The sequence below is a fragment of the Dromiciops gliroides genome, chromosome 3 (assembly GCF_019393635.1).
Source record: "Dromiciops gliroides isolate mDroGli1 chromosome 3, mDroGli1.pri, whole genome shotgun sequence".
Taxonomy (NCBI): Eukaryota; Metazoa; Chordata; class Mammalia; order Microbiotheria; family Microbiotheriidae; genus Dromiciops; species Dromiciops gliroides.
The window spans coordinates 283329761-283357541 of record NC_057863.1 but is presented as its reverse complement, the minus strand read 5'-3'; the positions used below and the strand labels follow the sequence as shown (position 1 = coordinate 283357541).

The window sequence follows — 27781 nt, the reverse complement described above, 5'->3', positions numbered from 1 at the left end:
AACTTATACTATTAATTTCAAAATGTAGATACAATGGCATAAAAAGGAAACCTTTATGTAACATTTGAACTGACATTATTTCTCTGAGTGAATTTAGAACACTTTTGATTTCAATATCTAAAATCTCCATATCTCATATTAATATCTTGCTATCTACTTCTGCATTTTGGCAAAATATGTCCAAGTTTATGGCAATAGAAGCAGATTCTTGAAATACAACAATGATAAAGTTTTTCTTGTTTTTCTTCAACCCCTTTATTTTCTCTTTCATAATACCAATGCTTTATAAAGTTATTAGTTAAAGGCAAAAGCAGGTAAAGATAAATCAAAATAGAAAATCCACAAAAATGAAGCATTTTCTTATCTAATGTGAAGATCAGAAGGTTGAGGGGTTCAGCAGTCCCTTTGTGGTCGCCAGACTGTGATGTTTAAAATCTTAATTGTGGTCACCAAAAATTAAAAGGCTTCAGTACCAGTCTTTGGGCATTAAACATTTATTAAAGCATACAGGTATTAACATGGAGTTCAGAAAGTTAAGAAAAGGTCTATCTAGCCTAGAGTTCCAGCCTGATTGGGTTCTTCCTCAGGTCCTCCTCCATGAGCCTGCTTTAATCAGGAACTCTCCCATGAGCCTGTTTTAATCAGGAACTCTTTCTCAAGCTGACTGTGGAAGCTTTTTTATAGTTCTGGAACAGAGGCAGTCCTTACACACTGCTTCAAGGTGATTGGTTGGCATCATCCAAATCCATTGGCTTTGAAGGTGTTCTCAAGTTGAGTTCATTCCTGAGAACAGTACCTTCTTAAGGGCTAGCTAGGTGTGATTACAATCCAGTTAACTTGAAGTAGGCTAATCAGCAGTCAATCACTCTCACTTGATTCAATCAGTCTAGATTCATCTCCAGGTGGGTCTTTGAGTATCTGCTAAATCCCATCATTTCATCACAAAACTAAGTCTCCAAAGATATTTCTTATAGAAAAATGGAAAGAGATCCATAGGACCATGTGATATTAGACTAGAAAGAGACTTTGGAGAACATGAAGTCCAGTATTTTATCTGATAGAGGACTCACTTCTATAGCATACTAAGTTAGTGGCCATCCTCCTTTTTCTTGATACTTTTAAAGGCAGGAAACTAGAGGTTTAAAAAAAAACATTATATTTTACACAGTTCTTCTAGTTAGATATTTCTTTCCTATATTTGACTAAAATCAGTGTCCTTTGAAATGCACACTCATTGGTCCTGACATTACTTCTTTGCAAATAATATGGCATAGTAGAAAAAGGATAACTTCTAGAGTGAGAGTCTGTGTTCAAATCCTGCATATGATGCTTCCCCCTTGGTTACTTTTAACAAGCTCTTTAACTTTCCTGAACCTTAGTGTCCCCATCTGTAAAAATTGGAATTGGATGGGGCAGCTAGATGGTGCAGTGGATAGAGCACCGGCCCTGGAGTCAGGAGTACCTGAGTTCAAATCCGGCCTCAGACACTTAACACTTACTAGCTGTGTGACCCTGGGCAAGTCACTTAACCCCAATTGCCTCACTAAAAAAAAAAAAAAAATTGGAATTGGATTATTTGGCCTTTGAGATCCCTTTCAGCTCTAGAGTTTTAATCCTAGTTACCCAATTCATTTACATGTTATGGCAGAGAGCTAGAACCCTAAATTTTTTCTCCAGAATAAATATTCCTAATTTCCTAAACATTCCTCACCTTCCAGTTTCAAGTGCCTTTATCATTCTTTCTCTGGCCAAGCTCCCACTTGTCAATGTCCCTTCTAAACTTAAATGACAGTTATATCAACATATAATTATTCTAATTAGGCATGGGTAAAAAGTAGCTATATATAATTTATATTATATTACATATATATACTCAATATGTATATCTATATATGTATATAAATTTATATTTATATATAATCAGCCTTATGTCTGTACTCTGTGAACATGCTGCTGGTAAAGGAAGGTAAGTAGTGAAGATCACTTCAGTGCTCTGAAAGAGATATCACATTGTTAGCCAATCAAAAAATAACCTTCCAATTCTGTAACAATGGGAAGATCTAAGAAGAATAGGAAAGCTATTTAGCAACATTCAACCAAAACAATTTAATCAAGGAGTATTAAATGGAAGTATCATTGTTGGCATGGGTGGAGTGAACCCATAATATATTTTGTTTTGTTCTGGGTTTTTTTTTTTTGGGGGGGGGGTTGCGGGGCAATGGGGGTTAAGTGACTTGCCAGGGTCACACAGCTAGTAAGTGTCAAGTGTCTGAGGCCGGATTTGAACTCAGGTACTCCTGAATCCAGGGCCAGTGCTTTATCCACTGTGCCACCTAGCTGCCCCCGGACACCCAAAATATCTTTTAAATTTATTTCCATAGTTGTGGTAACACCAGCATTTTGCTTTCTTTAAATAAAAATACAACCCACTAATCAGCATTACAACAAAGAGCAGAAAACTATGTTTAGTGCTTTATTATATGCTTGATAGCAGGCTAACTTTAGTGTAAATTATTACAATGTTGACTATTTAATGACATCATAGAAGAAAATAGAAACAAAAATATACAATTTTGAGAGGATAAAAAAAATTCTGGGTAAAACTATTTGGGTATGCATTATTCAGGGAGATGTTAGTTACCAAATAAAAAATGAACATTCTATTTAATGTGACTAAAAGCTGCGTCTTATGAAAACTAATGATAACATAATCCATAATAATAAACATATCAACATTGGCCATACCCAGACTTTCTGATGCCTCCAATAACCATTTATGAAGGGACTGTTCACTATTCATCTCGTTTGAATCAGTCTGTATTGGGTCTTCAGCAACAAATGAAACTGCACCTAAAACAAATAGATACCAGATGTTAGATTAACCAGGGCATTAGTTTTATACAATGGGGTGCCAGTCTTATGTATTAATGTCACCTTAGATTGAAATTAATAAATATGAAGGCAAAAATGAATTTTAGGTATCACCTAATGAAATTAAACTAATTACAGGACAGGAGACTTTTTTGGAGGGTTAAGTTTAAGAAAAGAAGTTCAAATTCCTTATTTAAATGGATAATTCTTTTAATAACTCACTTGAAATAATTAAGGAAAAACGATAAGGGCTGCAAATAAATTAGAATTTAGAAGAATGGCCACATAAGATAGTTCTAATTTATTTTCTTTCTGAAGTGATTTTTCATGCATTTATATTGATCTTTCAAAAACCTGGATATTTTTCAATATGCATGTTGCTTTACCATGAGAAACTAATATTTGCAGTCATGAATTTTCTTTAAAAATTATTACATATATTCAATTATCTCTGTAAATCTTGTGACACAAAAATTCGAGTGGCAAAAAGTCAACATTTTTGCAGTATGTATGTTTTAATAAAAGTGCTTTAATCCATCTTTTATATTTCAACCAACACTTATGAAGTGGAAAAGAAAATAAAGCTATCTCTATAACTAGTGCTGATAGCATCCTAAGCTCTAAAATAGTACTTTGAACAAAAGTAAATTTTGTTATAAGGACTATCTGCCTGTAGCCATGTTGTTTAGCCAACCTATCTTGGAATAAGCTCGATTTAACTTCTAATCTATTTTGGTCACACTCAATATTTCATTGGCACAATTGAAAGACTGCTATCAAGATTGATTTAGGTTTATGATTGATGGGTTTTTTTCTGTGTTTTCAGCTGACAAATAAATTCAAGAGGATAATTTCAGCATTGACTGCATAAGAGTGAAAAATATATATCCAAGGAGACTGTTCCGCCTAGGAAGATATCTGAGGGTAAAGACATACTGAGATAATAGGTGTGATTGTAGGTAAAATGGAAATGCCCTGAATTGAGAGAATTACCAATGTTGTTTTTTGGGGGGGTGTGGGGGTGTTATTTGTTTTACTGGAGTGGAAAGTTTCATTCATGAAACAGAAAAGAATCCTGAAAAAAAACAATATGAAAATTTGTTAAGAAGAGAGACTAGTGTCCTAATAACATAGCTCCATCAGTTACTAACTTTTACCATGTCAAAAATGCCATTTTGCTAATTTTCTTTAAAACTTAACTGATAATCTATATCTAGTATAGATATGTTATATATAAACTATAAAGTGGTGAATGCAATGGCAAAGTGGGGAAATGATAAGTAGAATCACTTACAGTAAGGATTATGAGAGTCCTGAGACTAATATGATAGCTATGGCCTAGCATCAACCTCGATATGCTGGCAATTTGATCTTTGGAGAAACTAATGATTGGGTTAGAAACCTCTTAATATGATATAACTACTTCTTAGAGTAAAACGTACATGGTATGACATAGGCCTTAGTCTGGTTCTATGTATAAGCAGTTGTGATGATCAGATTCACACAAAAGACAATAAAATTAGATGTGTTCCTTTGTCTTCTGGTACCACAGGAAATGCTTCATTAGCAATGGCTGGAACTGACCACTATAGTGAGGAAGAGAGTGCATGAAATATACTAAAGGTATAAAAATTTTATTTATCCTTTAGGACTATGTCACAACAAAACTGGAAAGAGACCTTATCAGTTAGAGGCAAAGGCTTTAAATTGTTTTTTGTTTTGGTTTGGTTTGGTTTTTTTATTAAAGGTACTCTCAGCTCCAAGGCAAACAAACTGCAGACCAATAAATGTCAGGCTTAAGAAGTAATTTCTACCCAAATCCTAGGTTAGATGAAATAAGAACTAAAATTCAGGATTTATTCAAAGCTAAGGAGGGAATTGAAGAAATTGAGTTCATTAAAAATCTTTACTTAATACATATTCTAGAAATTCTACCTAATAATGAAATGGATAACAAAAAATGGATAAAAAAACTTGATGTCTGAAAATTTTTTTGAAGAAAAATGGGCATTCTTAGATTATAATTATTGAAAAAAGCTACCCAATAGCACTGATATGTCTATTGCTTTATTTGATCATTGGATAATCATACAACTCAGTTCCACACTCACTGTTTATCTATTTACTTTTTTTTTCTTTTTTTTTTGGAGACTGAATTCCCTGGCACTTCAAGTCTAGAAATGCAATGACCATTAATGGACCTGATGTTACAACTGATTAGCATGGGATCTTGGAACTGTTTTGTCTCCAAACTGGGCTGGTTTGCCCCTCCTCTCCCCTTGTGGGTCTCCACTCTCAGGAATTTATTATCATGATTCCAAACTGTGCAGGCAATCAATTAGTACAATATATTGCAACTTAGCACTTGAGAACTTAGGAGATCCAGCCTCCCTAATAAGAGGTATTTATTTACAAGTATGTGCTACCATGTCCAGCTTATATTCTTCTAAGATATTTATATCAGTATTTATAGATATGTTGCATTCAATAACAGTAAGTATGCTAAAGGACTTGTCCATGTTGAAAAAATATCTATAACATGCAATGAACATAACATTACATGACAATATAACAACACATGAATCATTAGGATTTCTTTATAGAAATAAGAGGATTTATAATAGTAAATCAAGATGACATCATTTAAGCCGCAAAAGATAGAAATGTTATCCTTAAGAAGTTTGGCATTATTGATCAATGTGCATTTTGAAAAGGATTTATAGAAATTGTGCAGTACATCATTGTATATCACACCGATCAAAAAAAGTTAGTACCAACCCAATTGTAAGGAAGATACAATCAACTGACTAAATTATACATGAGAAACTTGTTACCTTTTGTAAAGCAGCAAATGACAAATCCTTAAATACAAATTCCAAAATGTTCTTAAGAATTCATTAAATAAACTGTACTCAAACTGAAACATCATCACACACAAAACTATGACAAGCCAGTCACCCAGACAGGTCATTGACCCATAAAGATTTATGAATAATGTTTTAAAAATATGTCAACATACAAAATGCCAATAAGATCCAACCTCTATGGAATGAAAAGGTCTTTAAATTTTAAAATGTAATAGAAGAAATCAAAACTCTGTAGGGATAGAATGAAGTACATGTTATTCCTGTCATCCTTCTGCCATTGGAGATGAACTAAAGATGTATTCAGTGAGTTTACACAGTTTGACTTTATATTCCAAAATTTTTATTCAACTAATAAAGAAATCATTTTATCCACCTTCCCACTAGTCCACCAAATATTAAAAGAACAAAATTAGGATAGTGACGTTTTGCTCATTTTTTCTATATGAACTCCAATGAATATAAGATGAGAGGAATGAGAGCAATACTAAAAACAACAATAATAGCAAACATTTATAATGTACTTTAAAGTACTTGCCAAGTGATGCACATACATTGTCTCATTTGGCTTTCACAACAACCCTCTGAGGTATGTGTATATTATTGCTTCCCTTTGTTGTAGAAGGGGAAAATGAGGCTCAGAGAACTTAAAGTGACTTGTCTAAGATCATGCAGCTAGGAAATGTATTTGTCAGAATTCAAACCCAGGTTACCTGATTCCAAACCTAACGTTCCCTCCCATCAGATAATTGTCATAGGATATTTGGGAATACAAAGGTGGAGTAGAAAATTACTTTTAGCAGGGATCAACTATTTCAAAGGGACTAATTAATTTGAATTTTGAAATAAGCATGAAAATAAACTCAAAGTATTCAATTTTGAATGGAATTTCCACCAAAGAAATAATATTTATTTCAAACTCAAAATGCTGGATCACTAAAAGTAAAAAGATATTAGCCACAAGACATAGCTTTCTACTTACAATATAATTTGAGCTAGTAAGTGTGCTGGCAGCTGGGTGGTACCATAGTGCAGAGTTCTGAGCCTAGAATCAGGAAGACTCCTTTTCCTGAGTTCAAATCTGGTCTCAGACAATTACTAGCTGTGTACCCTGTTCAAGTCACTCAACCCTGTTTGCCTCAATTTCCTCATTTGTAAAATAAACTGGAGAAGGAAATGGCAAAACACTTCAGGATCTTTGCCAAAAAAGAGTGGGAATGGGGCCACAGAAAGTTAGACACAAATAAAAACAACTGAACAACAAAAAGTTTGCAGAATGTTTTCCTTTTCTTTCTTATAGTGGACATGACGTTTTTCTGAGTTCTCCATTTTCATTTCCCTCTTGCTTAGAGTAATCAAAGGAATTAATTCAAAAGGTAGAAAGCCAGAATTATCTCTCAAAATGTAGAAAAGAGTTTAAATATTCCTGAAGAAGGTGTGAACACATTGAACAGGACCAACTGACATGAGATACTGTAACCAATTTGCTACACTGTGAGTTATATCTGATATGTAAAAGGTAAATAGCCAAATCAGCTATACTTACCTTTGAAAGAACATTTGCTATATTCATAATTTGTCAAAGTGTCAATATAGTTTGAAGGAAGCCTAGTGACACTGGAAATATCAAAAAGATTTTTGAATAAACTAAAGAACAAAACTCTAGTAGAAATTTGAAATATCATCTCTGATAACATTAAAAGTCAAAAGAAAAAGGTATGAGAAAAACTTTGAATCCCATTCAACAAATATTTCTTACATAACTGCTATGTACTTGACATTTTCCTGTGAAAAACAACTAAAGAACAGTCCTTCCCCTCAGTAAGCTTAAATTCTACTGGGTATACATAACATGTACAACTATAAGTAAATGCAAAATAATTTGGGACAAGAGAGAGCCCTAACATTTGGTAGGATCAGGAAAGTCTTCACATAAAGGGATAGTAATTCACATGCATGTATAAAAGTCTATAGTATGAATAATGTAAGCAAAGAGAGATATAGAAAAGGAGCATGGCATTATGCAATAAGAGCTGCCTATGGAGTCAAGGAAGTCCTGGGTTCAAATCCTAACTCTGACACATACTACCTGTGTGACTCTAGGCAAATCACCCACAACCCCTAGTAACTAACACTTTAATTTACAGAATAAAAATACTGATCTTTATTGGAAGAAGGAGTTCTCTTACTGGGATATTTCTATGTCCATGAAAAGAGAAAAAGGAAAGGGTAGAGGGGCAAGGAAGAGAGACAGATAGGTATATAGATTAATAGAAAGGAAGGGAGGAGAGACAGAGAGACAAAGAGACATATGTAGACAGAGACACAGAGCATTTCAGGAGATCAGTGTCAAACTAGCAATATTAGACAAAGTGAAATTGACCATCTAAAGTGAAAAAATATAGAGATAAAAAAAACCAAAATGCCTGGTGACCAAAGTGGTAGTGATTTCCAAATCAGCAGTGTGTAAGACTATCAATCTATTAGTATAAAGATCAAAATTAATACCAAGAGTAGGACATGAATCTAGGTCTTCCTGGCTCCAATCCTTCTTTCTACTCACTATATCACAATGCTTGTCTAGATACATATGTAAAAAAAATATGTATACAGAATACATAAAGGAAGCTTGGAGTAGGGAAAACACCAATAGCTTTGGGTATCTAGGAAGATTTTATTTAGATACTGGTACTTGAACAATTTTGAAGGAATTGAAGGAAACTTCCAGGAGAAAGTATAGATGGAATATACTCTATTGTTATGCATGGAATGATAAGAAAAAGTTAAGAAAACCTCTGGCAGATTGCATTAGCTGCTATGTCAAATTCACGGTAACACACGAATGAAAATTGTATAATATAGACATGGATTGTGATCTGCATTATTGGTGGGAATACCCCCATCAAGTTAAATAAGATCCAGTTACATAAGTCCACCTAAAACGTCTAAACTATTGCATTTTAGCAAAACCCAAAATATACCAAATATATTTTGAAATAATAAAACAATTGTAACTTGTTACTATAGCACACCATTGTTTGTGAGTTTGTATGTATGTATGTATGTATACACAATATTTTTTAAAAGGAATTTCATTTGATATGGTTAAATACAAAGGAAATCATTGAGTATAGACTTCAAAGCATATCTCTATCTGTTTACCAACCAATTCTGTGTAGTGGTAATCTAATATAGAGATCTCACTGTTATGGTTTCAGCTATTCATGTTCAATGAGTTGTTTTTTGTCATAAAGTATAAGCATAAAGTAGTCCTAAGCAGTGAACTTATTAGGATTATCAACAAATATATTGGATGAAGGGGATACCAAGTTTACTAGAAGGTGTCTCTGCTTCATGAAATTAAAAGTCTACTTGGTAAGACAGTACATATACTTTAAAAAGAAAATATCACTATAAATTTGCATATATGCAAGTGACAAGCAAATAGTTTTAAATACTATATATGATATTCAAGCAACATATGTTTCCCAAGGCAGTACATCACTGCAAGTCTGTTAGAAATCTAAATGGACAGAAAGGGCTAGAGGATTATATGGGAAATGATCAATCCCACCCCTCAAGACACTAAATTGAAGAGACTTAATCCTTTTGTAGTAAAGGAAAAGATAATAGTTAAATGTTGCAAAACTATTGAATATGGCAAAAAACGATACCCTGCTAGCCCCAAATATAGCCACATTACCATAAGTTTCTGGCCAAGCACTGAAATACATTAAAATGAAAATCTGAATGGATCCCAATAGAAAATTTCTATTATTCTCAGGAAATTCTATTGTCTTAGAACAATTAATCTGAGGTTCATGAACTATAAAGACAGATTAACAACTTTATTTAAATATGATTGGTTTCCTTGGTAATTCTTTTATTAATTAAAAAGCACATTTTTCTAAGAAGGTGAATATAGATTTTGCCATACTACCAAAGAAGGCAGTGACAAATATTAAGTTAAGAACTCCTGGCCTAGAAAGAAATATTTGAACCATAGCTAATATCTTTATAAGATACTACAAGAGTAGCAGCTATTCATCACAAACAATACCTAGAAAGAATATAATATGTGCATAGGTTAAAATGGGAAAGTCTGTTACAATATATGCATAACATAGTATAATTAGTCCATTTTATGCCAAGCAATATAATGACCTCTAATGTCTATGGATATCCTCCTCTATGGCCAAAGGGAGTTTATTTTAGACAAAAGGTTATATGTTTTGACTCCAATCACTGAGCTCCCCAAATATTTAAGCAGAGGGCTTTTATATTCATCAGGGGTTTATATAACAAGTATAAGACTTATACCAGGTAATCTGTAGAGCATAAGCAATCACAAACTTATAAAATTAGTGCTCATAGACTTCCAGTCCTTTGAAGGCTATCAAAAGTACATAAATAACACACTAATAACAAATGACCTATCTGCTTAAGGTTGCATGAGACTATGTAATCAGATATATAGTATTTCTTGATGAACAATGCACTGTGGAAGAAGTACTACATGGCTTTCATTCCTCTAAGGAGGTTTAAGATCTTGAAAGAAATTTATTACTCAGAAACTTGGCCTAGCAGTAATTAAGGAACCATGCCTACTTCTCCACTCAAATTGTTTCAACCATTCCCTATCTATAAAGAGGGTGGGTCTACTAAGGCCAATGTAAAAGTTTCAGTGGACCAGCAAACAAAATTTCTATTGCATGCTTACAAATTCCACCATAAAATGATGCCATAAGATTTCCCATATACACACATATATGTTAAAAATTCTATGGTATCATTTTATGGTGGGATACATACATATCTATACTATGTGTGTGTGTGTGTGTGTGTGTGTGTGTGTGTGTGTGTGTGTGTGTGTGCGCGCGCGCGCAATTCAGGGCAGAGAGCCAGCTGCCCAATGACCTGTGTATTGAAGAGTCAGAGCATGAAGATATAAAAGAATAGTTGAAATAGACCTATTACCTAGCTATAGCTTCAGCAATGAACTGAGAAGAGAAACAAAATGGCAAATGTGCATTACGATTTTTGAGCTCTCCATCAGAAAGCCTAGCTACAGGAGTCTCATTTCTTAATCCTGGTATCACTATGAAATAAAAAAATAGCTTACTGATGGGCAGATATATAATATCAAGTAACAGAAGGAACTGTCTGTAAAGTAAGACCAGAAAGCGGTTGAAGTCCTATGGACTGTTTCTACATGGGGATACTGAGATAAGTAGCCAGACATAGCATTTTTACTTCCAGATGGTACAGTTTAAATTCAAGAAAAGATAAATAATTAAAGTGAAAGGTCTTAGGACATGGAGATGTTCATGAGAGTCTCTCAGCAGCCAGGTAATATAGTTCCCCTGATTTCTCTAAGTATACCTCTGGGATTTTAGTAGAATGAATGAGTTGGGGTTTCAATAAGACTAGGCAACCATAAAGGGATTCTGGCATTTGTTTTTAATATGATTTATATTTCTTGTCACCAAGCCAAGCCCAACCACCTGGATAAAGCCTTGTAGTGGTCTGCTCTGTTTGTAAATTCTGTAGTTGGACTGTTCTGTCAGGCTTACTGGCATACTTACATAAGCAAATTTAATGCCAAGAGGAATAGAGTTTATAAAATGGAATTATCCAAAAGACTCCCCCAGAGTAACCCTAGACTTTCTCCTCTTATGCATGACAAAGGGAATTTACTTTATTTTTAAAATCTGTTCTCTCTGCACTTGTCTGCAATTCAATCTCAGTTCTACCAATAAATTTATTGAGATTTATAAAGGGCCTACTGTTTGCCAGGCACTTTGTTCAGCACTAGAGATACAAATACAAAAAACAGAACAGTTTTTACTTGAAATGAACAGATACTCTGTACTTGCAATTCAAAAGAGGGAGGGGACATGAGCACTTATGAACTAAATGTGCAATATAAATAAAAGAATTATATACAAAAAGAAAGTAATCAAAGACAAGCTAGTTTGGTAAGGAAGCTATCAATTGTAAGGATGAAAAAAAAAGACTTGTGCAGAATATGTTATTTCTACCAAATATGAAAGGAATAGAGGGAATATATGAGGTGGATCCCATTCTAGGTATGTGGGATGTCCAGAGTAAGGCATCAAGATAGAAGGTGGAATGTTGGAAAACCAGTTTGGATGGTCATCACAGAATATTGGAAGGGGAGTAATTTCCAATGAGGGGGGGAAATATAGGTTGGGACACTTTATGAAAGGCTTTAAAAACTAATCAGTTTATATTTTACCCTATTGAGTCTGGGAGTAAAATGGTCAGATTTGCAATTAGGCAACTTTCTTTGGCAGTAGTACCCTTTGGAAGAAAATTATAGAAGACATGGGCAAGATAAAAGACCAGAAGCAGCAACCCGGCTGAATTTTTGCAACATTCCCCTACAAACAACTTTTAAAAATAAAAACAAATTCCTCAAATTGATTTCTTGAGTGGCAAAGACAAAAAAGGTCAGAATGGGACAGGTGTCCAGCCCAAGACAATTTGGGAGGTTGACAGAAGAGTTCTATGACACTGGAATGAGGACTGACCTAGAGATTAGCAGTAGCAGCAGCACAAGCTATGGGCCTTGAAGGCAGCTGTGATACTAATATTAAGAGCAGCTTCAGGAGTTCTCAGATGAGAGATAGCAATGGGGTTGGACAAGTGATCAGAAAAAAATTACAGGTGATCCTGAGCTGACAATGAGAGCAGGCACCATCTGCAACTTCCCATAAGCAGTTCAGGATGATAATAACCATGGTGGAGAGGAGCACTAGTACTTCCAGTTACAGAGGAACAGGGGCACTCCTTTGGTAAAGACCAGTTCACAGACCAGGAAAGCAGTGACCAGACCTCTTCCCAGATCACACCTCCTTGCAAGCACCAAAAACTTACAGACCCCCAGAACTAGCTCTGAAATCAGAAGCATAGAAAAACTGAAAACTTGGGAAAGTGTTTCCATACCTCCAAGTGAGCAGATCCCAACTTTAACATAAAGTTCAAAGTCATGAAATGGGCTGGAAAAATGAGAAAACATAAAAAAGAACGTGACCATAAAAAGATACTACAGTAGCAGGATTTACTGAGAAACAAACACAGAAGAGAAAAAGGTGAAAAAATCTACAAGCAAAGCCTCAAATGAAAATGCTGACTAACAGAAGCCCAACAAGGATTCCTGGAAGAGTTAAAGAGATGAGTGGTAAAGAAAAATTGGCTTGGGTGGGGGGATGAAAGTGACACAAGAAATTTATGAAAAGAGATTTAACAGCTTGGTAAAAGAGTCACAAAAAATAATGAAGAAAGCAAGACTTTTAAAAGAAGAATTTGCATAATAGGAAAAAGAGACACAATAAAAGAATTGAACCTAATGAACAAAACTGGCCAAGTGGAAAAAGAGGCACAAAAATTTGTGGGGTAAAAAATTAATTAATAATTAGAATTGTAGTTTTCTGGGAATGGATCCAGTACCACAGAGTAGAGAAAACATTCAGTGAAATTCTCCCAACATTCCCTTACAAACGACTTTTTTTAAATGCCTCAAATTGAAATCTAGGGTAGCAGAGCCAACAAAGGGTCAAGATAAGATATTCTTCCATCCCAAGGCAATTTAAAAGATTGGAAGGAGAGATTTGTGATATAGGCACAGAGGCCGCATGAAATGCAACATTAGTGGTTAGACAGAAACAGAAACAGCAGAAGCTTCAGGAGCTCTCATTCCAGATCTTGCAAGTGATCAAAAAGAGATAACAGTGTATTCCTGTAATAGCACTAGCCATAGTACTGGAAGCTATTTGGCAACTCTATTGTCTGTATTCACTTCTAGGTCACAATTCAAGTTCAGAGAGGAACATGCTTAGTCAAGAAGGAACAGGGACCATGAAGATCAGTATTACTTTCAGTCATGAGGAATTAGGGACTCTGAGGAACAGTATTGCTTGCAATCCAAAGGGAGCACAGTACCTGAGGAGCAATATTGCTTATGGTTGTAAGGGATCAGGGGCCTTTCCTGGTTGTGTGATTTAAAATTCTAAATGTGGGTTCTAATCTGTCCTCCCAGTTTTGGGGGGAAACTGAATAAAATCACTGATAAATGAGTTTAGGTTTTTTAAGAGTTTATTGAAAGATAGTAAAAGAAAGAGTAAGATTGAGAACAGATTTCCTATAACCTGGCGATCCTAACCTTCCAAAACCTCCCACTTCTGAAGTCCTCTGTCACCATGTTGATCTCTCGCACCAAAAGAGGAAGGACTCCCTCGCCAGTGTCTGCTTCCTCCATCATGTTCCCTTCCCAGAAATGGGAGGTTCTTCAAGCTGATTGGCTAGTGTCATTCAAATTCATTGGTTCACTGGACCCGAAGGTGGTCTCCATGTAAAGTTCAAAGTTTTTAGCTCCTGAGAACAATATCTTCTTAAGTACTTTCTTAAGTACCAGCCAGATGTGCTTACAATCTAGTAAGCCAGTCTGCAGTCAGTCGCCTTATCCCCAATTCAATCAGTTTAGATCAATCTCCAGGTGGGCACCTGAGCATCTGCTAAATCTCATCATCTACCACATTCCATTATCTTGACACATGGGGAAGGACCAGAGAGCAGTCCAAGAGAGCTGTGACCACACCTTTTCCCAGATCACACCACCTTGGAAACACGGAAAACATCCAAATCCCCAGAACTATCTAAAACAGCAGTGTAAAAAGGTCTAAAACTTGGGACAGTGTCCCTTCTTCTCCACACCAGGAACTGAGGCCAAGTTTAATGTAATTTAAAAGTCAAGATGTAGGCTGGTAAAAAAATGGAAGGAAAACCACAGCAACAAATAATTTGGCAATAAAAAAGATATTATGGTAATAGGGAAGGTCAAGATAGCAACTCAAAAGGAAAAAATGAAGTCAAAATAACTCCAAGAAAAGCATCAAAGGGGGGAAAAACTATATGAATTGGACCCAAGAACTCCTGGAATATCTAAAAAGTGACTTCAGAAATCAAATAAGAGTTGAAGGGGGAAAAATATGTTTAAAAATGAGAGAAAGAGGGGGCAGTTAGGTGGCACAGTGGATAAAGCACTGGCTCTGGATTCAAGAGGACCCAAATTCAAATCCGGCCTCAGACACTTGACACTAGCTTTGTGACCCTGGGCAAGTCACTTAACCCTCATTGCCCCACAAAAAGAAAATGAGAGGAAGAAAAGATAATTATTAAAAGTCAATTAATAGCTGGATAAAAGAAGGAGAAAAATATTGAAGAAAATAACAATTAAAAAACAGAATTGGCCAAATGGAAAAGAGGTACAAAACTTCACTATTGAACATAACTCCTTAAAAAGCATACTTAAACAAATGGAAAACAAGGCAAAATAGAACACTGAAGAAGTCAAGTAGAAGCTAAGGACCCCATGAGATATCAAGAACCAATAAAACAAAGTCAAAAGAATGAAAAAAATGGAAGAAAATTTGAACTATTTCATCAGAATAACAACTAGCTTAGAAAATAAATCAAGGAGAGACAATTTAAGAATTATTAGACCACCTTAAAGCCATGATCAAAAAAATATATATTAGATAAAATATTTCAAGAAATTTTAAAGAAAAAAATACCTCTAATATCTTAGATGCAGTGGGTAAAATAGAAATTGAAAGAATATACTGGGGCAGCTAGGTGGCACAGTTGATAGAGCACTGGCTTTGGACTCAGGAGGACCTGAGTTCAAATCTGGCCTCAGACACTTAACACTTACTAGCTGTGTGACCCTGGGCAAGTCACTTAACCCCAAATGCCTCGCCAAAACAAAACAAACAAACAAAAAAAAGAATATACTGATTATTTCCTGAAAGAGATCTCATACTGAAATCTCTCAGGAATATTACAGCTAAATTTTAGAGCTCTCATGTTAAAAAGAAAATATTGCAAATAGCTAAAAACACAAACACAATTCAAATATCATGGAGCCACTGTGAACAACTTCTCCATCAAAACAGGAGACCTTGGAGGATGACATTCCAGAAAACAAAGGATTATAATTAAGAATAACCTACCCTTGGGGCAGGTAAGTGGCACAGTGGATAGAGCACCGGCCCTGGAGTCAGGATGAGCTGAGTTCAAATCCGGCTTCAGACACTTAACACTTACTAGCTGTGTGACGCTGGTCAAGTCACTTAACCCCAATTGCCTCACCAAAAAAAGAAAGGAAAAAAAAAGAATAACCTTGCCAGGAAAACTGAGTATAACTATTGGGGGAAGGAGATATAAAATGGACATTTAATAAAATAGAGGACTTTATGCATTCCTGATTAAAATACCAGACCCAAATAGAAAATTTGAAATTCAAACATAAGACTCAAGAGTAGCATAAAAAGGTAAACATGAAGGAAAAATCATAAGGGGACTCAATAAGGTTAAACCATTAAATTCCTATGTGGAAAGATGATACATATAACTTCTAAAAACTTCAGCAATATGGGGGTATTTAGGAGTCTATAAAAAAGAATTGATTATGTTCAGATGATCTAAAAAAAGTGAAGGGGCAAGAAAGAAAAATATACAGGGGGAAGTTCTGGTATATGATTGTGATAGAATACTATTATGCTATAAGAAATGATGAGGAGAATAGTTTTTTTTTAAATCCTGCAAAAACCTACATGAACTGAAGCAAAGTGAAGAAAACCAGATCATTAGGGAAATAGTAATGACTATCAACTGTGAAAGACACCTTCCCTGTGTCATCCACAACAAGAATATCTGAAAGATGCCATTAGTCACAGGGATAACCTCTTTGACCTGGGCTTTTCACTGGATTTTATCTTTCACAGTGATGAATTTTGGTGAGCATATGTCTCCTTGTTTTATGTCTTGTTTGATGTTTATTACCACATGGTGCTTAAAAATGCTTATTTCTGTTATATCTTCCAAGAATCCTTTATTATTTTTGACAAGCATCTAAGGCATAAATTATAGAAAAAGAGTCCACAAGATGCTTTGTTCTACTAAACAAGGATCTCACCTCTTGATTAATAAATAATAAACATAAAGGTATCTTCTATTCTTTACATCTTTCAGTATTATAAAATGGTAAAAATCCACTATTGACTATTACTTGTGAAAACCTACTTGTTCCTTATTATCCTAATAAAGAATGCCCTGAATTTGTGTATTACTCATAAAGATATTTTATAGATGGGAGAGTATGCATGTACATTGTTAGGTGTTGGTGTGTTCCTGGTCAAATCTTTAAGTAATATAAAAGCTTGAATTTATTTCCATGTCTGTCACCTCCAACATGAAGCTTCTCTACAGAAACTTGTTCCAATTCTACTACTTTGTTCAACCTGTTTTCTTTAATGCCATTTCTTCATCTTCTATAAGCACACCTGAGTCTATGGTATTGAATTAAATATATTTGGTTCTACTATCCTTACAGAAAAGTTTGTTAAATAGATTATTTCAAGTCATTCCCTCTTTTCTTGTTTGCATTCCTAACATTTTCACCCTTAAATGTCCTTGGGATGTCTTTATTTGGTTGGCTATTATCAAGCTTTCTTATTTTAATCTCCACTGATACTCTCTGCTTTATAAAACTCTATTTTTTGTTTCATACTTTTTCAAAAGATCTTATAACCAAGTAGAGCCTAAAAAATATGTTTAACAAAATCTTCACATATGGATACATTAAGTTACTGTGTAATTTACAAGGTTTTATTCCTCTATGAATCCTTTTCACTGAGCCATACATTCCCATATAGTTCTGATTCTCACTTTTTCCCCATATTTTCCTTTATCATTAATACAGTTTATGCTAATTTAATTCAGAGGTTCTTTCCAAGCTCTCTGTAATATTTCTCCACCTATTCCTTCTCAGTAACCAGTGTTGGCCCATAATTTGCAAATATATTTATGGTGTTTTGTTTACATATACTTATTATTAGAAATGTAATATATGGTGATCACATATAATATGGAAAAAAATGTTGCAAGTTGCCTTTGGGTTTCTGATGATATCCATTGTGCCAACATTTCTTTGTCTCTCCAAGGAACACTTTGAGACTAGGAAGATGAAGAGGACCCAACAAAATATAACAAACCATCAGAGAGATAGTATTACCACCATGAGAGAACAGTGTCATGGAAGCCAAGGGAAGACATTTCAAACCTTCCCCTTTTTCCCTGAGCCCTCAACTCTACTACTACCTCCATCTCTTTCAGAAGATACAAATGTGCTTCCTACTTTACCAAGAAGATTGAGACTAGCAGCCTTGAGATATCTCATCCCGTTTTCCATTCCTCAAAACCTTTTTTACATTCTTGCATTATTTCCTACTTTTCTACAGTCTCAGAGAAAAATGGAGTAAAGTCCCTCTGAATTATCAATAATAATTTTTCTTCAACACGTCTCCCCACACAATTAATACATTTCTTCCTGTTCCCTGTAGGACCTTGCACTATTCTTTATATCCCCTCTTGCTTACTCATTTTTACTCTCCCCTTTCTTTTGATTACTTCTATTCTGAAATATTTGCTCCCCCTTTTAATAGAGTATTAAATTTTCACTATTTTCAATGAAAAGCCCATGGTCACAAATATCAAGCATCTATTAAATCACTAACTCAGACCTGACTCTAAGATTCAATGTATTTTCCCCTACATTAAATTTATTAAAAAGTGTCAAATCCTATTGATTACATATGAATGATATTTTTTTTCATTTTCAGGCTTTACTTCAGATAATTAGAAATAGTATTTATGAGAGAACTTAATCAGTTGATTTTCCTTTTTCTCCCTTTTAAAGAGTTTCATATTTTTATCACTGAAAAATGAAATAAAATTAATTTAATAAAATAGTTTTCTCAAAATATTACAAAAATCAGTGTTATGCATGTAATGAAATTAAAAATGAAGTATTTTTTGTAAAAGAAAAATATAACAAATTAATACAACTATAGCAATGATTATATTATAGAACAAGAGACACTTTAGACTGAGAGAAAACATAACTAAAGAAGTTATTTGGGCCAATATTTTGTCAGTTATCTCTTATCTTATTTTCTCAAATTAAATTATTCCTTTTATGTATTTTATTGTCATTGTTATTTGTGGAACATATAAATCACTATCAAGTTAAATTAATTTCTGAATCACGAATTTTAGAGTAAAATTTTTATATCCAGAGACTAAAGAAAATTCTTCAAATCAAAAACTCATAATAGAAATTCAAAGTAGAAAACTTGTCTCTTAGAGCTAGTCATTTAAAGGGGCAAATCAAATCTATTACATTTTGCATTATGTTTACAATACTCCAATTCAAGACAAGAGTAACTGAGCCGCTTCCCATCCCAATCCCAGAAAGAAAAAAAAAACATTTTGATGTTTTAATTGCTCGAACCAATCTGAAAATTTGTAGAACACTGTAAAATATTCAAATATACCTACATAATAATAATTGTCTTCTTTAAGATATAGTGTAATAACATCAAGGAAGTGTTTAATGTTTACTGGTCTGATAAGAGTTCAAAAGAGATAATACTCTAAGAATAATAAGTTTAGCTATTTCATCTATTCAATAAGATTTTATTTTAGCAAATATAGAGATTATATTTCTGGGTTATTTATTCTCAAGAAGCTGATTCCTCAAATGCTTAGTCCATTGATAAAGAACAAGAAAAAATGTTCCTGGTAAAATGTAACAGTTCTTTAGACAAACTATTTTGCTCTCAGGTTCAGATACTTTGAAAAAAAAGTGGGAGTTTGAAATCAAATACAAGTCAAAGGGCTGGGCAGCATGATTTTTCCTCTTCATTTTTATTGAAAGTCTTTGGAAAGCTTCAAGCATAGCCTCAGGGAAACACAAAACCAACAAATCTAGACATATTCTAAATTCTCCTTTAATTAAATTATTTAAAGGAAAATACAAAGATATATAAATCTCTGGGGAGAGAGAGAGAAATATTTAGGCATACTTTGGCATTTTATTTTATATAATTTAATATATACATTTGTTGGTTTGAAGCTTTGGATTAAAAAAAACTCATCAGATTAAAAACATACTTTAAGAGTGAGTATTGGGGCAGCTAGGTGGCACAGTGGATAGAGCACTGGCCCTGGAGTCAGGAGTACCTGAGTTCAAATCCGGCCTCAGACACTTAACACTTAATAGCTGTGTGATCCTGGGCAAGTCACTTAGCCCCAATTGCCTCACTAAAAAAAAAAAAAAGAGTGAGTATTGAGCTAATCAATAAATCACCCCACTCAATTTAACTAATAAAATGCTGATCCTTTTATCAGGAGAGAACACCTCTATTATAAGCAGTTATTTAAGTCATTAAACAAAATGTAATAATTAAATTATTAATCATTGCATCGAAAGTGTATTGTGATTTTTTGAGGAAGCTTAGTCCTTTAGGGTTTGGATAAAAGAGAAACATAGTTCAGGAACTCAACATTAGAAAGGCAGATCATAGGGGCAGCTAGGTGGTGCAGTGGATAGAGCACTGGCCCTGGAGTCAAGAGGACCTGAGTTCAAGTCTGACCTTAGACACTTGCCAACTTACTAGCTGTGTGACCCTGGGCAAGTCACTTAACCCTAATTGCCTCACCAAAAAAAAAAAAAAAAAAAAGGCAGATCATCCTAGAAGAGAAAGCAGTGCACTCAAGTCCCTGAAATAGAATCATATGAGGCTGAGGGGAGATAAGCTTCTGTCTCTCCCATCTACTGACCAGAGGAAAACCTTTAAATCAATGAAAGGTACAAAAAACTTGGATTTCTCACTGATGTTCTCATAGTATCCCCAAAACCATAAGTGTTAGTGGCAATGTTTGCATAGGGAGCTTTTGACAAACTAAAAACAATAAGGAAAAGTAGCCTCAGGGTTCTACAAGGGCATCTACAGAAAGCTCTGCCATACCTCAGAACTTCACAAGGGCTCAAAGATGGGGAAAGAAATGATTTGGGGGAGCTCTAAGTTAACTTCTTTGTTAGATGTTCTTTAAGCTTGGGTCTACTTTCTCTTGATTTCTATATTTTAGAGAAGGCAGAACAGGCCCCTGTTATTATAGGGTAGAGGGGTATTTGTGCCAACTGTTCTTACTATACCATCTTAGCAAATAGCCATTTCTCAAAACTAAGCCTGAATGGCTAATTGATATCAGTTGATAACCAATATGGGCCTTTGGGTAATTTTAAAGTTTTTAAAGGGAAGAAATAAATACATAAGAAAAGAATGAATATAAAAGAAAGATAACAGAGCACAAGCTATCAAAAAGGTCCCAAAAGGATGGGATCAAAGTCACAATCTGAGAGCTTAATAGTAACAAGAAGACAAGCCAAGAAAATGAGTGAATATATTATAGTATTCAACATAGGAAATGAGGAAACTCTGTTTTCCCAATAAATTAGAAAGGAAGGTGATCTGACAAGACAAAATTAGAGTTGCAGGTATAAGGAGAAAGGTGAAGGTTTAGAGCAACTGTCATTGACACTGAGATGATCAAATCCAAACAAATAACATTATTGTCTTGAAGCAATAAAGCCTAGCTATGGTTATATACCACAAATTCAGAAAAAATCCATTATTGTTAGGTGACTTCTTCCAGCAATGTTCAGCAGATCATGAATAGGGTTTGGTTGATGTAACTTGGATTGAAGGCATAAATGATGAAGAACAAGTGGGCAAGACATTAAAAGATGGAGAATGGCGACTTGTAAATGCCACATGACTCAGTAGTACTGACCAAACATGAAAAAAAAAAATGGAAGATGCCTACAAGGCTATACTAGTGACAAATATAAATGAATTTTTCACAGAGAATCACAAGACTCCATTACTAATATGATATGGAAACTGAAAGTGAGTTGAATCAAAGATGATATAGAGGTTTTTAAGACTGGGTTAATAGAAAAAAATACTGCTACCATTAAATGAGATGGGGAAATCAGGAAGAGGAAATAATTTGAAGGAGATTATTAGTTTGAACAATTTGAGTTTTAGGCAACATTAGAAGCTACAAGAATGGAATGAGATTATCAAGGAAGAAAATGCATAGAACAAAGGAAGGAAGGAGGGAGGGAAGGAAAGAAGGAGAGGGAATGAAGGAGAAAGGGAAACACTTTTATTAAGTGCCTATTATGTGCCAGGCACTATGCTAAAGCACTTTAAAAATATATCATTTTATCCAAAGACCCACCATGGGAGAGAGGTGATACTATTATCCCCATTTTACAATTGGAGAAATTAAGACAGACATGTTAAGAGATTTATTCAGAATCCCATCATGACCAGAAATATCTGTGGGATCCAAGTCTTTTATTATCTAGAGTCAGTGCAATGAGAGGGATGTCCTGAGAAAGCTTCAAAGTAAGCATCCAAAGAGAAACCACAGCAGAGACCTTGGAGTAGATGAGGGAGTGGTAGCATTTGGCACTGGTGTTATAGAACTCTGATCAGAGCAGGGGATGGCTCAGGCCCAAGGTCTCCAAAGTCCAGTGCCCTGGACCTCAAAAGTCCAAAGGGAGAAAACAAACAAGGGGGGTAAGCACAAAAGCCCAGCTAACCCAGATCAAAATGAAGCATATCCAACTACCCTAACCAAAAGTGCAACAGAACTCTAAATTTAACTTAATGGAAAATTCAGCTTATAAGATCCAGGGGAAATATAAGGTAAACATTAAAGACCAATCATACGGGGCAGCTAGATGGCACAGTGGATAAAGCACCGACCCTAGATTCAGGAATACCTAAGTTCAAATCCAGCCTCAGACACTTGACACTTACTAGCTGTGTGACCCTGAGCAAGTCACTTAACCCTCATTGCTCTGCAAAAAAAAAAAAAAAAAAAAAGACCAATCATAAAGAACTCAATAAGACCAAAATTGTTGCCTCTTATATGTGAAAAGTTATCAGTACTCTAATAATTGTCGTCATTATTTCAGTATTTTGAAAAAAAGGTTTGGTCTAACAGTACCAGATCTCAAACTGTATTATAAGGTGGTAATTATCAAAAAATCTGGTACTAAGAAATAGAGAGGTGAATCAGTAGAATAGGATAGGTACAAATTATGCTAAAGTAAATTACTATAGTAATCTAGTACATGATAAACTCAAAGATCCAAGCTTTTGGAACAAAAACTCATTATTTGACAAAAACTGCTGGGAAAACTGGAAAACAGTATGTCAGAATCTAAGTATAGACCAAAATCTCACACTGTATACTAAAATAAGGTCAAAATGGGTGCATGTTTTGCATATAAAGGGTAATACCATAAGGAAATTAATAGAGCAGGGAATATTTTATCTTTCAGCTTTATGGACAGGGGAAGAATTTAGGACCAAAGAAGATATACAGAGCATTACAATTGTAAAGTAGATAATTTTGATTATATAAAATTAGTAAGCTTTTGCACAAACAATACCAATGCAACAAAATTTTAAGGAAAGAAGAAAACTGGGGAAAAATGCAAGAAGTATCTCTGATAAAGGCCTCATTTCTCAATTATATAGAGAACTGAGTCAAATTTATGAAAACAAAAGTCATTCCCCAATTGGTAAATGGTCAAAGGCTATGAAGAGGCAATTCAAAGCTATTCTAGTCATAAGAAAAAATGCTCTAAATCACTATTGATCAGAGAAATTCAAATTAAAACAAGTCTGTGATACCACCTCACACCTACCAGAGTGGCAAATATAACAAAAAAGGAAAATGATAAATGTTGGAGAGAATGTGTGAAACTAGGACATGAATGGACTGTTGATGGAGCTGTGAATTGATCCAACTATTCTGGAGAGCAATTTGGAACTATGTCCAAAGGACTACAAAACTGTGTATACCCTTTTATTCAACAATATCATTGCTGGGTTTATATTCCACAGACATCCCAAAAAAGAGAAAAAGACTTGTTTGTACAAAAATATTTAAAGCAGCTCTTTTAGTGGAGGCCAAGAATTGGAAAGCAAAGGAATGATAAACAAGCTGTGGTATATTATTGTGCTATAAGAAATAAGCAGGATGATTTCAGAAAAACCTGGAAAGACTTATATGAATTTATATATGTGACTAGAACCAGGAGAACATTGTGCTCAGTGACTGCAATATTGTTAAATGAAGAACTGTGAATTATTTAACTATTCTCATCAATACAATGATCCAATCCCAAAGGACTATTGATAAAGCATACAATCCACCTCCAAGGAAAGAACTGATATTGATTAAAGCTAAAATAGATCTATTAAAAGGAGAAAAATAGAGAAACTACATTATATGTTACCAATATTATTCAATATTGTTTGAGACTGGGCAGCTAGGTGGCATAGTGAATAAAGCATGGGCTCTGGATTCAGGAGTAATTGAGTTCAAATCCGGCCTCAGATACTTGACACTTACTAGCTGTGTGACCCTGGGCAAGTCACTTAACTCCCATTTCCCCCACCAAATATATATATATATATATATATATATATATATATATATATTGTTTGAGACCATTTAAAATGACCAGACAGTATAAAATTCCTGAGAGCATACCTGCCAAACAGGCGCAGGAACTATATAAACATAAAATATGTTTTTCACGCAAAAAAGTTACATTTAATTAATTGTGGTGATATTTATTGTTCATGGGTAGGTAAAGTTGATATAATTTTAAAATGACAATTTTACCTAACTAATCTATTTATTTATTGCCATCCCAATTAAATTACTAAAAAAAAAATCTTAGAAAAATAATAATAACGTTCATTTTTGGGGGAAAAAAAAAGGTCAAGAATTTCCAACAAACCAGAGGGAAAAGATGTAAATGAAGGAGATTCAGCAGCATCAGACCTTAAAATATATTATAAAGCAAGAGGATTATTAAAGTGTAAAATGAATGAGTTTTATTATTTTAAATTAAGAATTCCTTGTATATGTAAAACCAATGTAGCCAAGAATACAAGGAATACAGAAAATTGGGGGAAAGAAATCTTTTCATGGACAATCTCTCAGATAAGATGTGATTGTGTTGGGATACTTCTTGATATAGGAAATCATGAGCTGGTTGATTTAGAAAAACATGGGAAGACTTTGACCTATGAAAGAAGACACTATGACCCTCCAGGCAAAGAGACGATAAGCCTAAATATGCATAGTCCTGTCTTACATATATGTGGATGAGTAAATATGTGTATGTGTATGTGTATGTTTATAGCTATCTATGTATATGTATATATAACCATGTTGAATTGTAATCGCCTTTGTGGGGAGCAGGGACAGAGGGAAAAATAAAGTAAAAAGTACACAGCAGAGAATAAAAGAAAACCTACAAGGAAGCAAAGCTGGGTATCTTTGAAAACATTGTATAGTATTTAATATATAGGTTTTCTTGAAATGAAAATGGATTTATATTGAATCCCCTTATGCTCTGCTGCATATATGTAATGTTCTTTATCTTTTCTCATTTTTATTTAAGTTTAAAATGAGTAAATAATTTACAAAATTAAAAAAAAAAAGAAATATAAAGCTATCCTTGGTACAATGTCCTAAACGAGTAGCTTGGGCTGGAGAGAAGAGTAAATACAATGTAACTGAATTTTAGTACATGTCCATATCACATAAATAGAGGCACCCATATGGGAGATGCCAGCAACGTTCTTCTAAGAGAAAACATTCCACATGGGTGGGAGCAGTTTCTTTCCATTAGTTGTATAGCAGAAACTGCCTACATCTTTAAAACTACCAGCTAGTCAGCCCTCCTCTCTCTTTCTATCTGTCTCTGTCTCTGTCTGTCTATCTCTGTTTTTGTCTCTGTCTCTGTATCTCTCTGTGTCTCTGTTTGTCTCTGTCTCTATCTCTGTCTCTGTGTCTGTCTGTCTGTCTCTCTGTCTCTCTTTCTCTCGATCTCTGTATCTCTCTGTCTCTGTAGTATCAGTACCATATAGAGGAGTAAGGAAGGAGAAGAGTGGGGTTGGGGAAGAGCCACCTTCCCCTTAGGCCCTATTGTCCTGAGAAATGGGCTTTGAGTTTTGGTCTGTTTTGTTTCTCTTCTTCATGTTTAGATGCAGCTAGTGGAGGATAATTTATATAAGCTCAACAATAAAATAAAACAATGCAATAGCAGCAACAACTCTGTCAAAGTAATGATAAACCACATAATCAAAGGACCAATGAAATATGTTGCCCAATTACCATACAGAGAAGTAATAGAGTCACCTTGCAGTAGACACATTTTTTGTCAATGGATTTGTTTTACTTAACTATATTACAAGAGGTTTTTTGCACTTTTTTTTAATTGTTGGGGAGGGGATTGAGTAAGAAAACAGAATAGTGATGTATGCAAAAAAAAATCCACCTGAAAAAACTTTTTTTAAGTGCAAGAAAAGAACAGAGGGAAATTTAAAAGGAAGTCCAGGCACATGTGGGACAGTGGATAAAGTACTGGGCCTGGAGTAATTTTTTTCTGAATTCAAATCTGGCCTCAGATACTTACTAGCCATGTTACCCTGGGCAAATCACTTAACACTGTTTTCCTCACTTTCTTCATCTGTAAGATGAGCTGGAAAAGCAAGTAACAAAGCACTCCAGTATCTTTGTCAAGAAAATCCAACATGGGGTAACAAAGTATTGGACATGAAGGAATCAGTCTGAACAGCTTTGAAAGTACCATGTCAAATTTATTATTCACTTTTTAAGAAAATGGAGATTGATGATTTTATATAGAATCTTTTTTTCTGTTCTGTGAATCTGCTAATGGTTATTTTGGCATTTAAGTTCAAATAATTAAAATAAAATTTAAAAATATAATTTTATTGGTATAAAGCTCTGATTCCATGCCCTCAAACCCCATTTAAATGTCAGTTCTCATGGACAGTATGTGAATAGGGGCATGGGCCCCATAGCCTGTCCTGTCATTCAAGTTAAATAAACATTTTAATTACTTGGGGGGTTTTCTCGATACAACTAAGCAAAATATCTAATTTAGTGATGACAGCTCAAAATGTTCATCTTATTGTGACCTAGTAGAAACCTATTTCTCTACCATGAGTATCACATCATTATAGATCTATAACTTGAAAAAGCCTATAGTGGCATCTTGTCCCTACTCCTCATTTTACAGATGAAGAAGATTTGAAGTAAATACAACAGGTAGCAAAATGTATGATAGACAAAGATACTCACTAAATGATTATTCAGTGAAAGAATGAACAAGATTAGTAGAAATTGAAGTAAGTAGCATTTATGTATATTTTAAGGTTTGTAAAGTACTTTTCATATAATATCTCATTTAAGGCTTAAAAGAGTCCATTAAATTAGGTGTTATTAGTATTATTTGCATTTTTTGTTGTTGTTTGTTGTCAACTTTCCATTCATGCTTAAATGCTTTGGAATAATTTTCATTAGTTTTATCTCCAAGCTCTCTTTAAATTGGTTTAATATTACATTGTTTCTGCTACATAAGACAAAACTGTTTATAAGCATGTCATCTTTCTTCCTAATAATAAAATTATTATAATTGGTGTTGATGTCATTTTTAGTGTCCATTTTTGTCAGTTGTTTAGGCTGAGTTCTTTAGGGCTGAGTTCTTTCAATTGTTGCATCCCTAACTTTTTTTCATTATTTTTCTTTCTTATTTTGTAAAAAATTATTTCAGATCTTTACTGTGACAAAACTCATTGGAAAACACAAATAAAGAAGTTCAGAACAGATTTCTACAGTTTTAAGGGTTGTCATGTGGAAGAAGGATTAGTCTTGTTCCATTTAGCCTGGAGCAGAACTAACAGCAATGAGTAGAATTTGCAAGGAGGCAAATTTTATTTTTCTCTCTTGAAAAAAGACATCCTGATGACTGGAGCTTAAAAATAGACTGCCTTGAGACAAAGGCTCCCCTGACCCCACTGAAGGTGAAGCTTCAAGTGATGACCATTCATTGTCATATTGTTGAATATATTATGTTGAAGCTTTCTAAGATTGCTAAGGTCCCTCCCAATTTAAAAATCTGTGATTCCATGCACCATTATCATTTTTTCCTCCTGTCTATTAAAGGTAATCATCATAGAGACTGAAAAGACAAGAAGTCATTGGAACTGATT

At 34.3% G+C, this 27781-nt stretch overlaps 1 protein-coding gene across 1 annotated transcript in view; it reads right to left on the bottom strand.

Moving 5' to 3' along the window:
- Nucleotides 1–27781, bottom strand: part of CFAP47 (cilia and flagella associated protein 47) — an 849402-nt gene that overhangs the window by 355680 nt on the left and 465941 nt on the right. Inside the window, 1 exon segment of the mRNA XM_043993472.1 lies at nucleotides 2746–2850. Coding sequence (XP_043849407.1) covers nucleotides 2746–2850 — 105 coding nt within the window.